Genomic DNA, 13,487 nt, shown 5'->3' on the forward strand with positions numbered 1-13,487 from the left:
AAATTGTTGATTTGTGACATGAAACAGAGGGCTGTTGTAGAAGAAAAAAATAGGTTTTTCATACAGCTCTAGAAAACGCTGTTTCTTCAAAACAGATAACATTAACAACAAAAGCAAAACAAAAACGAATCAAACATCTCTTCAGCACTTCGTCTAGTGTATATAAAACATGTTTGTTATTGTTAAGCAACATTTAAAAAAATGGTCACACAGTTCTAGACTGTAGCGCCTAGAATCACTCGGCCACACAGGCCAGCAGCAGTATTCACACTTAACACTAATAACAAGAAGCTCTTGTCTTTGATCATGATGAAAAATGTTCTAATGAGTACAAAATAGCAACAATAATTATGTAGTTCTTTTTGTTCTTGCATGTAAGCTGCACTTGTATCAAAAGTAATTGCTTTGGTTATGTAAATTTACATGGTCAACTAATTCTTATTATTTACAAAATGCAATATTTATTTTGTAAGAAATAAAATAGACAATGAACTATTGCTGAATGATGTGTGGTTCTAATTATGTGCAAAATAATTAGAAACAAAGAGAAGTCGACGACTACCAGTTTCTCTCTCACATATTCATTTGTATTTTTTCCCTACCAATGTTACCAGTATTACTGTTAAGCCTACCATTTAACAAGTCATTTATGTAATATACCATAACTACCGAACTACGGTTTTGGTAGAGTACAACGACAACTCTAGTCGTGCTTATAAATAGGACTCTGCAGCTCAGAGTGATCAGTTCCACCACTGAAAAGTGAAAACAGGTTAGCATACCGAAGGAAGGGATTGAAATCACGTATTTCATTGAACAATGTGGTTTTCTTGGTATGGGAATGAGCAGCGGTGGTGGCATGTGGACGACACTGTACAATAAGATAAGCAGCAACTGAATTTTATATTTGCTTTGAAAGCCAGCTGTATCATTATGAACGCCTTCCCATAATCAGTGGTCTGCAACGCAAACCTGTTAGCTACTTATTGGTAGTGTAAGATCTCATCCAGTAATTGTAAGACATCTCACTATGATCCTACAGATTGGCTATGTGACTAGTCAATTTAATCTTAGTTCAGACAAATTTGGGAATATGACCTCAGACATTAAAAATAAAACTGGATGAAGGTCAACTTTGCTTTTAATGTTTTGAGTGGTTTACACTCAAGGAGAACTGCTTAATGGTATATTCTTCCTCACTCCACAAATTTTTTAATTATATTCCTTTAATAACACTTCTACACAGTGGACAAGAAACATTTTCTGTTAGCAACATTCAACACATTCTTTTTGAAAAATAAGTTTAACTTTGTTTTGAAAATTGATAACTTTTATCAACTTAGTATATGGAATAGGTGAGTGGGTCAGCAGCCTCCTGGCTGCACCATTTTCTGCCTTTAGCCTCATACATTATTTCATACAGTTTCATAACTTTTTTGAGAAAGATACTGATAATTGTTAATATTTTAGCATATTTTCCCAGTTAATTCTGTCTTTAAATTTAGTAATAAAATTTTCAGACAATATTTTTTATATGATATGTTATTCCAGTTTAAAGTGTCTTGATATTCTCTCATAAAATATTCAGGCAATTCTTGATCCCTAGTTACAGTATTCCAATATAATTTATCTTGACACTGTCACACAAAATTCTAGATCCACTGATATGTGTTCCCAATTTAATTTATCTTGAAACTTTTTCTAATATCTATAATTAAATGTTAATTATATGATATATCGTCCCAACAATGGGCGAATGAAATCACTTTCTTAATGGGTAACATAGTCCCAAAACGACTAATTTAAGGGAACTGATGATAGCACTAATGTTTCAAAGGGTGTAAATAGTACAGTAGGTGACACTGAATGTGATGAATAACAAGAAAGGAAAGTGTATTAAGTTTTTTAAGAGAATTAATTGAAAAACTATATGTGAATTGAAGTAAAGACCACCAACATGCCACTAAAATTATTAAGTCAGTGTATCTGACTGTAAGGAATGTATCTAAATTAAAGTTAATGTTTCGAGATAGAAGGGAAAATAGGGAATGTAAGAAAACAGAGGTGTGAACTGAGGGAAATTGTTATCAGTGTTGCTGTTCATCACACAGATGTGTTAATAGGCTCCCTCATGATGGAGGCGCTACACACAAAATAATTTTGGTGGCGAAATTAAGATTTTCTGAGAGCATTGAAAGAAAATTTCGTTGTTGGAATGAGTCACACTGAACAAGAATTTTTTTAAGAGACAGAAGGGGAGCTCAATTGGTGGCTAGCCAGAATTTGGAATAGTTTAAAGATTTTGTTTTGATAGCTCCTTGTCTAAATATCAGGGGCATGCAAAACAAATCAAATTTTCGGCAAGCAACCACATTACTATCATTAGGTGCCCTGATAATAGTCTCACTGCTGTTGGTAAACCTGATGATCAGAACATAGTTGCTTTCCAAAATATTGTGCCCATTAGACCCTGACATCTGGACATTCAGCTGTGAACTACTTCGTCATGAATTATGCCAGTAGAAGTTAACGAATGCAAAACAAATCAGCTTGCAGGATGAGATATTTAGTGGTCCAAGCTAAAAAGGTGGAAAAGAGTATGAGCGAATTCTGTTAGAATGAGATTAAAACGTTAATTAATTTGGTTATGCCAGTGGGAGTGTTGATAGAAACTTCCACACTGAAAATAAGACTTCCTGATTTATCACATTAGGAGCATATCCACAGTCCCATTGACACAGTAAAACAATTTCTGCAGATCATGGGCAAAATGGACTGCAATCTACATTTCAGGCTCAGGTGGTCAAGTTGCTTGGATATTGGTAGTGGCAATTATCAAAACAGTTTTAGTAATAATGCCAATCCCTGAAATGAGTTGACCAAACACAGAAAGAGATACAATGGACTGGAAACAGACTGAAGAAATAGCACAGCAATGGGAATAGGAATAAAAGAGGAGGAAGAAATAATTTTAGACAGAGAAGAGAGTATGATGTGAGAAGCCAAAATACAAGCCTGAAGCAGGTGTTGATTCTCAGGGCAAGCAGTCATGAAAATATAGTATGTCTTTCTTGCAGGCTGCAAGGAGGCTAGGATCTATTTTATGGGCAGAACTTACAACACTAATAGAAACTAGTGTTACCTTCTGAGAGGATTTTGAGTTTTGACCACGTGTTTTTCTAATGGGTAAAGGGTATCGTTGGACAGTTATTTTGTAGCTATTGAAATTAATAGAAAACTAAACAGGCTTTTCTTTGGGGGTAATGAAAGTAGAAAAGTTCATACAAATGAAACAATAAATAGTCGTCAGCCTAATTAGGCACATTAATTTGTAAAATTATGTTTAAGAAAATTGAATATTAGTTGTCATAGTGACTTTCATTTAAGATTGCCTTTGAGTAGCACATTGGATACACACAAATACAAGACGATCTAAGTTGTGGGTGGCAGTAGTTACCATTAATGCATCAACCATAAGTCATAGTAAGCAAGATTGTGCCCCACTTATAACAGTTACAATTAGCATCATCACTTGATTCAGTACTGAGATGTTACTGCAGGAAACATGGAAAGAAGTTGAGTATGACAAGAATTCTGACTTAATTGACATACAAACACCACAAATAAAATTAAATAACACTACAGTTACACTGCTTATATCCTCATTTGTGGAAATGCATCAGACTTCTTTTATCTTTCTAATTAGAGAAGAATATAGTGGGGACCCATAAAGTGACACTGTCCATTAATCAAACTCTGATTATTGCATAAGTGAAGTTAAACCCAAACAAAATTAATGTTAACCCCACTTGGAATAATTTATGATTTCATCCTTTAAAGCAATTTACTCAGCACTGAGCACTATTAACATCAAAAAGTTGTTCATGATAGCAATCAAGACTAAATTACATTTCAAATAAGTTTAATTTATGTGCCCTTTTCATCACGTGTGAAGCAAGTATTTTAGACTGTGAAATATACACGCTCTGGCACAGAATTTTTGCACATTTAATACACAGAAACTAATCATTATTTTGTTAGAAACAGAAACACTTATACAAATTATCTGGTCCATGCTATAATACATACCTGTGTGCCCGAAAATGGTGGAGCAATGGCGAAATAGTGGTGGCAAATGATATAGCGGCTAACTGTAAACACAGCTCTTGATGTTGAATGCTCTTTATAATTTCTTCTTGGCGACGAATTTATATCGTATTAGAGCCATTCCTTATTGCCTAGAGCACCATGCAGCAGCCAAATCCATATCTGAGACATATTTCAATGCAAAATGGCTTCCAAATGCCTGCCTTGGCACCCTGGATGTTTATCGTGCAACTGCTAGCCACTGAATGTGTACTGTTCCCACCAACGAGAAGCCCAGTACAACCACCAAAATCACCTTTTACCTCACACGAAGCCACTTCCGTTTTGGAGGGACTTCCCTACAGCTTTTATATTTCAAGATACCAGTTCCCAAAGCATGAACCAGCTTCCAATACAAATTTTTCTTTACGAACAAACACATATTACAAAATTTCATTATTTTAAACATTATTTAACTTTTACCATACATACATTACAAACTTTAAATTTCCTGTCACAAATCAATGACCTCAACTAACAAAGAACAAACACTTCATAGTTATAGATACACATTTACATAATATAAATCTACTTCCAATCTATATAGGTGTTACAATCTTTAGAAGGTTCTAAAAGTGAATATTGTGTTAATGATCAGAAGAAGAAACTAGAGATTGCTGTGTGCTGCACGAATGTCATTCTGGGAAATGAGAAGATGGGGGTGTTTGTGGTAGTTAAGACAGCTGATATAGATAAGGAGATGCAAGAGTGACATTCTTAGGAGTGAATGTTTCGATTGTGATATTATGGGGTTACTTCACTGAAATGAAATTGCTATCCAATGTAGGTGTGATCACAATAGAGATCAGTGAAATGCAGTGATGTTTGGAGAAGACGAAGCTGGTGCATGAATGGTACCAAAGGGTAGTATAAATGGTAGCACAAAAATTGCTACTGTGAGGGGGGGGGGGGGTTGAATCACAGTTTCTTAAATATGGAGTGGAAGACAGTAAAACAGACAATATCTGTATCTCTAGGCCACTCAGATGGAGTGTGTAGGCCTACCAATGACGTTTTAATGATGTTACAGTTGGTAGTGATGTTGATGTTAATGATACACCAACATAAGCACATACACATGGCATTTCTAATAATGCACATGAGTATTAGGTTAGTGATTTTGTGGTTAATGATTATAATAAAAATGTCAGTGTAGGCTGCCTTAAGGCAAAAGTGAAAGTATATGTTTTTGTTAAAGATGGAGGTTATTTGGTTTTAGGTAGTTTTTCACGTGTCAGTTTTGGGAGCAAGAACTGGATTACTAAAGTGCACACTTACTGATTAAGATTTATTAATAAAAATATTACAATGACAAAAACATCAAAATGAAAATAATTGTTTCCCACACCAATTAAACATTTTATAGTCTCCAGTGAATGGCTTATTTCTCTTTCGAAAGATTGCTCCTTCACTGCTTGAATTCAGTCAGTATTTGTGGTCGTCCATAATCAATCACAAAATGTTATAAACAACAGATTCTCTAACGATTTGTAAAATGAATCACATTACAATTTGGCCAAGACAAAAGCTATGTCCATAGATCCACCAAGTCTTCTTGTGTGTGACAATAAAATTACTTCTACTCAAATAATTAAAATAGTTCATATCTTAATAACATACTCCAGGGACAGAGTTCTAAGAAAATACAGCACGCTAGTGAACAGTCAGATAATACTTGACAAATTCATTGGCATGTGCAGACGAATATGACTAAACACCACTCTCATAGCTCAGAGCTTAATGTTTAACTGGCATAGAGAAGGAAAAAATTAAAATCACACTATACAAAATAGGTATCCTAGGAAGCTCCTCTTCACACTCAAACCCATAAGACAATACCATATAACACAAAATTAATAACAACAAATACTTGTTTAAATGAAAGTCTGGAGACTAAGATAACACTTCCTAGTCACCTCATGATTGAGAACTTCAGATACGTGTAATACAGAAAGAACCATGTTAAATGTTTGGGCAATAGAACACTAGTCATAAATGGGCCATGTTCCATTCATGCACCACACGAACAGCAGCATAATCCACCATCAGCATTGATCCCAAGAAGTTACCTACTGCTTCTGCGACCTGACCTTGATCTTGAGTATCAGATTACTTCTGGTGTCAGGTTACTTGGGTGGGCTCCTTGGTGACCCTACTTCCTCTCTCCAAGGAAACCACCAGGAATTGATCAAGGTCATCCAGTCTAATTAGCATTCCCCCTTCTCCCCATCTCTCCCTCCTCTCACCAACCCTTCATCACCTTCGTTTTTTGCAACTGGGATGTGGCAGGGGTTATTAAGGATATGGACAACAGAGGGAGAGGATGTATCTATTTGTTAATAACAATATCAGTAGAGACCACATGCAGACGGGTATGGAAGTATACTCACTTTTACGTATTTTTCCATATTTTCTTCAACTATGGGTATTTTTCACCGATTTCCTGTTTCTAACTGGAGACACTCTGGAGCATAGAAATAGGTTGTGTCTATTTGTTTATAACAAATTAGGTCACTTTGTTAACAACAACTTAGTACTATGTGTCATCAAGAGAGACCTCACTTAGGCACAATTTACCCCCATTTTCGTATTTTTACATGGTCTTCCACAATTTTACATATTTTGTCCACTTAGGCAAAGCCGCTCCCGACATTGCGTTGACGTCATTTTTTATAACTGGGACTCTCTAGACGTGAATACCGTAGGAACAGACCATTTGTTTTGTTAATAATAAATTACGTCACTTAATATATATTTGTTAATAACAATTTAATATTTCGAAGCATCAACAGTGGCCTCACCCAGACAAATGTATAATTACTCTTAGTTTTACGTATTTTTTTGTATCTTCCGCAATTTTACGCATCCACCCTATTGCAAGAATTATGTGTATCGATGTCGCACCTTGTCGGGTCACGACGTTGCATATCATTGTGTTGACATCATCATGTTGTCAGCTTTGATCCCTATTTACTATCATTCTTAAGACACCATTCCACTACCAATGGGTGACGCCAAAGTGTTAGAGACAAACACATTGGTACAAACAGTGACGACATATAAAATTCTATAATCACCAGCGGTTTCTAACCAAAGATATTATATAAGAAATAGCACACTAGATTACTATATTATGTGACACAGTAGTAAAGTTTTGATGGCTACAACGAAAGACACTATCTGTCACTCATCGCTACAAAATACACCTCTAGTGAGTCTTCCAGTAGCTGGACGAACCCCAGTAAAGTGATGTCACATGATGGAGGGTAGATAGTGACATCTAATTCTGCACTGTAATTGTGTGAGAGAATCATGACATCACTGCGACGTCGGGAACGGCCTTGCATAGAAGGAAAAAATACGCAGAATTGTGGAAAACCCTTTAAAAATACGAAAATGTGGGAAATATGTAAAATTGAGGAAACTACGGTATATACATAAAACTGACAGTACTTGCATATCTGCGTAGGTGAGGTCTCTGTTGGTGCCTCATAATACTAAATTGTTATTAACAAACTGAGCTAGAGTGAAGTAATTTGTTAAAAATTAACAGCCACAACCTCTGTCTATGCTCTAGAGTACTTCCAGTTATATAATATAAAAAGAGTGAAAAATACGTAAAATGGAGGAAACTACAAAACATATGTAAAACTTAGGGAGCTTTAGTAGCTTTCTACGTGTGTTATCTTCTGGTGTCATGTAATACTGTTATGAAAAAATCGACACATCTTTCCCTGTGCTGTCCAGCTCCTGAGGAGCCCCTGCCACACAAGTGTTCTTTCTTTCTTCCTTTCACTGGTGCTATGTCCCGTGCTGACGCAGGATCGGCATTGTTAGGAACGGATTTGGCAAGTTCAGTGGAAAGGGGTGGCTGGATGCCCTTCCTGCCGCCACCCTGTACCCCCCAGCACGGAATTAGTGTATCCCTGCTGTCTGCGTCTAGTGTAAGTCATGGAAAAGGGTTCAGATGTCTGCGAGTCGTGTAACTGAGGCGGAACGTGGGGACCAGTCCAGTATTCACCTAGTGGGATGTGGAAAACTGCTTTAAAACCACATCCAGGCTGGGCAGCACACTGGCCCTCGTCGTTAATGCGCCGGGTGGAATAGATCCGGGGCTGCCACGCCTACCCGAGTCCAGAAAGTAGCGCTTTTGTGCGCTCGGCTACCCTGGCGGGTCCCCTGCCAGACAAGTGTCCCAGTTATAAAAGGTTAAGGTGGGTAGCAGATGGATGATCCTCATTGTTCCAGTGGGGAGAGGTGGGGAGGAGGAGAGGCAGAGGAGGGAAGAGGACATTGACTCCCCTGGGTGACCTTATTCAATATACAGTGGCTCCCCAGGGGAGAGGGAGAGAGGGGGTTGCGCCCAAGAAGTGCAGTTGGGTAACCTGACACTGGGTGTGCTTATTAGTGTTATCTGATATTCAAGGTCAAGGCTGGCTCATACTGGCAGTAGATAGCTACAACCACAGTGCCTATATCCAGTCTAGTCCACTTGCCCAGGCAAGAGCACCAGGAGTAGAAACGGCCTTTGGAACACACTGGCAATTCAAAGTCCACAAACGATGTGAAGTTGACCCATCAGAAAAACAGTCCGCAGTTAAGGACTCTATAGTAGATAACACTGAGAGTGTATCATTTGCCTCCTGTATTTTTATGAGTGCAGCTATTCATTTCCTTCCCTCCTGGACACTCCAGTATTTTTAAGTAGACGTGACAAGGTTTTATAGGGAAGCCAAAGCACTGGTTGCTAATCCAAATTCCAGGCCAAATCACAGTCAACTACCTACCACAAGTAGTGTTGTAAACAGTCATGCCACTGCACAACCCCACTTCATATACATTACAGTAACACTCCGTGTTCACGTGCTGACTCCTAGAGGCAGTTTACTATCGCCTCAGCTCCCTCTGTTCATAGGCCCACAATCGACCACATTCCCAGCCACTCCTGCCTGACATCTCAGCTTCGATGCACAGCGGATGCCACTGCATAGTTCACACACAGCTCACATCAATGATGATGTCTAACGAAATTGCTTGGTAGAGACTACATAATAAAAGAAAAGTTAGTATAATGTGGCTATCTTATGCAAATGTTACAAAAATGAGGATTTTGGAGGAATGTGCAAAGCAGAAATTTAAAACTGGAGGATGCATTCAAGGGGAATAAGGAGATAGGATTTGCAAGTAATAATGGAGGTATATTTGTCACAGAAAAAGAAAGCAAATGTATACTTGGGTGGATTTGCTAGAGGAAAGAATACAAAAGAACATCCATTGAAAAAGCTTAGCTTGTCCTTACTGTGGAAATAAGGGAAGTGGTGAGTGAAGCACTCAAGGACAGAGGGAGTGGGATATGTGCTATCTAGAAATCTTTCCTACAGCAGATAGGTAACAAATATTTGTAGAGCTACCTATGAGCTTAAGATATACAATAGCTGTTGTGTAGTTAGTTTTCTCTACCTCAAACCTATCAGTTAGTGTTATTCTACATTTAATTATTTTGTGTAAACATAAATGTAATATTAATATAAAGGATAGAGTACTGGAATTTGATGACAGGCAGTACAAAAGAAAATTAGGTTGCAAATTGAATAGCAGGAGCAAATATTGTGACATGTGCACAGCGAAAGTGAGGAAAATATGGAGATTACTTCACTATTACTTCTTATTTATACCTTTTTAAGCAGTAGGCTTTGGGACAATGTATCATCTCAAACTAAAGTTTTGGACAACTCTGCATCTCACAATCAGTTGTGTACACAGTTTTTCTCAACTTACAGTAATGTGATTTGCATTGACTAAAATTATATGGCTTACTTTGGTGCATGTGATATACAGTAAATTCCTATACAGTAATGGAGCTTCAGTTTTTCTGTGATATCTCCAAACAGATTAAGGCAAATGCTGTGATGGTTCCTTGGAAAAGGACACAAACAGTTTTCTCCTCAACCCATGCCCCGAGTTTGTGCACTGTGGCTAACTGACTTTGCATGGGCAGGATAATGATCATTGATCCCCCTTTTGAAACACAACCTGTAGAGCTATGGTTCCAGCATGATTTTCCTTTATTTGTGAGATAAATTTCAGTTTGCGAAATAAGTGGTGTGCATTGACCACTGATGCAGTAAAGATGGTCGTTGGCATCACTGATATCTATTTATCAAGTATATTTAGAACTTAATTGTTTCTGTAGTGTGGAATGGCGCGTGACAAAGTGTATTTATTGAAGATCTCGAGAACTATATAGCTATATATGTGTAAGGTACTTATGCACGAATTTCAGGCACGTTACCCTGTTTCGTTCGAATCTGAGATGCTTTTTCAGTGCAGTTGGAGAGCTTCTGCGACACTCTTCGAGTTTAGGGAAATACCAAGTGAGCTGAGGTGTGAAAAGTATTCTGACTTGAAAAGGAAGGTGTGCATGGGGAGTTGATGCAATTGTGCAAAGCTACTATGTCAAAGTGGCGTAATGGCTAGCTCATCTGCCTTGTGAGCAGGAGACCTGGGTTCGAATCCCAACCTAGGTACCAACTTTCATTCGTCGCTTCAGACTGCATACATACGTCATAGATGTTTGAAATTTGAAAAGATCTCTATGCAGTTGAATCTGAAAAGTGTACGAATCTGGAATGTAATTTGTTTGTGGGTAGCATCTCAGCCAGTATGTGTGGTGTGTCTCAGTATGGTTCGCGACCGGCGCCTGCACCAGAGTGGAAGGCGGCCAGCCGTGCGCGGCGCGCTGGTACAACTACTCGAGCTTCGTGTGCGTCTGCAACGCCACCTACTGCGACGCGCCGCCGCCGAGACCGGCGCTCCCCGCCGGCCGAATCGCGCACTACACCTCTTCGCGCTGCGGGCAGCGGCTGGCGCTGGGCTTGCGCAGTTTCAAGAATCCAGCAGGTGAGTGCTGCGACGCTTTGTGAGCGTTCGTCATATGTACACACTTCAAAGTATCAGGCACGATTACTCGATGGTATCGAAATGAATATATACAAGAAACTGGGACTACTTGGCCGTGTGGAACAACTTCGGCAGTTTTTGAAAAAGATTATATTTAAATGTTTTTTTATTCTAGTCTTGGATCACAATATGAATTCTTTAGACGATGACCGGTTTCAGTCCGCAATCACCATCCCCAGATCTATAATATACACATCTAGCGAGCTGTGTGTCTTTCGACATAATACAGCAATACTTATAACAATTTACTACCATACAACCAGGGAGATGTACAGAAAATACGGTAAAACGTACTTTGTTTACACCATGTCCTAAAGTGATAAGGCCCTATTCGCATCGTCAAAACATATAATCAGCATAGCATCGTCATATGGATCTAAAATAAGTTGTAGAATAGGCCGCATCGTCCACACAGTCATTATTGGAATTGGTTACTGAAATACATTAGCTACCAGAAATATGTTTGCCTACATCATCCCCTACTGTCGGCTTAGATGCAATCATCATTTACGCAAATAACATAAGCTGATAAAAACACATTATGTAAAATACATGCAGCAAACTTTTAAAATTGATAAATATCATAGAAACTAAATTGTGATACATTAAAAGACGAATACAGTTACCCATATAAAATTATTAAAAGGAATATATGAACAGAATAGGACCGATCCTTTTTATGGTGAATTTACGGTCAACAATTAATATACGTATTACATTGCCTGTACCAACCTATAAATTGCCTATGAAAGATAAAATGTCTATATGACAGCTGAAAAAAGGACAGATCAATGACCAATGCCCTATGTTGGGTCGGCCACCAGGATGTTATTTAGGTGTGCACCGATCTTAAGAACTTAACCACTAGAGGGCTCTACATACAACGTGACATGTCTCCCACAGGAAACTTTTGAACAACAGAGGGTGCTGATCATTGATCTGTCCTTCAGTAGCCAGTTCCAATAATGGCTGTTTGGACGATGCGGCCTATTCTACAACTTATTTTAGATCTATATGACGATGCTATGCTGATTATATGTTTTGACGATGCCATTATGGCCTTATCACTTTAGGATATGGTGTAAAAAAAAGGTACGTTTTACCGTATTTTCTGTAAATCTCCCTGGTTGTATGATAGTATATTGTGATACGTATTCCTGTATTATATTGAATGACACACTGCTCACTAGATGTGTATATTTGTATATTATAGATCCGAGGATAGTCATTACGGACTGAAACCGGTCATCGTCTAAAGAACTCATATTGTGATCAAAGACTGGAATAAAAAACATTTGACAGTATTGGATCACTGTTTCTATACGCGACCATGTCGTAGTTGGTAAGATTATATTTGGTTTTCCGCCGAGTTCTACCAACTAACCGATAGAGGCACCACTTTTCGTATCGTACACAGAAGGCATTTAACAATGTCCATTTTGTGCGTCCACACGTATGATGGGAAGTCAAACGAGAACGAGACGGGTTAAAATAAAACTAAACGAACTGTTTATTCTTCCAAAAGAAATCGCCATAATTGTCAATACATTCATCCCTCTGTGAAACAAGATCGTTTATACACTCCTGGATATTAAAATAAGAACACCGTGAATTCATTGTCCCAGGAAGGGGAAACTTTATTGACACATTCCTGGGGTCAGATACATCACATGATCACACTGACAGAACCAAAGGCACATAGACACAGGCAACAGAGCATGCACAATGTCGGCACTAGTACAGTGTATATCCACCTTTCGCAGCAATGCAGGCTGCTATTCTCCCGTGGAGACGATCGTAGAGATGCTGGATGTAGTCCTGTGGAACGGCTTGCCATGCCATTTCCACCTGGCGCCTCAGTTGGACCAGCGTTCGTGCTGGACGTGCAGACCGCGTGAGACGACGCTTCATACAGTCCCAAACATGCTCAATGGGGGACAGATCCGGAGATCTTGCTGGCCAGGGTAGTTGACTTACACCTTCTAGAGCACGTTGGGTGGCACGGGATGCATGCGGACGTGCATTGTCCTGTTGGAACAGCAAGTTCTCTTGCCGGTCTAGGAATGGTAGAACGATGGGTTCGATGACGGTTTGGATGTACCGTGCACTATTCAGTGTCCCCTCGACGATCACCAGAGGTGTATGGCCAGTGTAGGAGATCGCTTCCCACACCGTGATGCCGGGTGTTGGCCCTGTGTGCCTCGGTCGTATGCAGTCCTGATTGTGGCGCTCACCTGCACGGCGCCAAACACGCATACGACCATCATTGGCACCAAGGCAGAAGCGACTCTCATCGCTGAAGACGACACGTCTCTATTCGTCCCTCCATTCACGTCTGTCGCGACACCACTGAAGGCGGGCTGCACGATGTTGGGGCGTGA

The 13,487-nt window shown here is 39.0% G+C and overlaps 1 protein-coding gene across 1 annotated transcript in view; it reads left to right on the forward strand.

Moving 5' to 3' along the window:
• The window catches only part of LOC126334544 (lysosomal acid glucosylceramidase-like), a 127,305-nt gene that overhangs the window by 8,506 nt on the left and 105,312 nt on the right, over positions 1-13,487 (forward strand). Inside the window, exon 2 of the mRNA XM_049996909.1 lies at positions 10,828-11,046. Within this exon, the coding sequence (XP_049852866.1) occupies positions 10,828-11,046 (219 nt within the window). The remainder of the gene's footprint in view (positions 1-10,827; positions 11,047-13,487) is intronic.

This window comes from Schistocerca gregaria, chromosome 2 (genome assembly GCF_023897955.1).
Source record: "Schistocerca gregaria isolate iqSchGreg1 chromosome 2, iqSchGreg1.2, whole genome shotgun sequence".
NCBI lineage: Eukaryota > Metazoa > Arthropoda > Insecta > Orthoptera > Acrididae > Schistocerca > Schistocerca gregaria.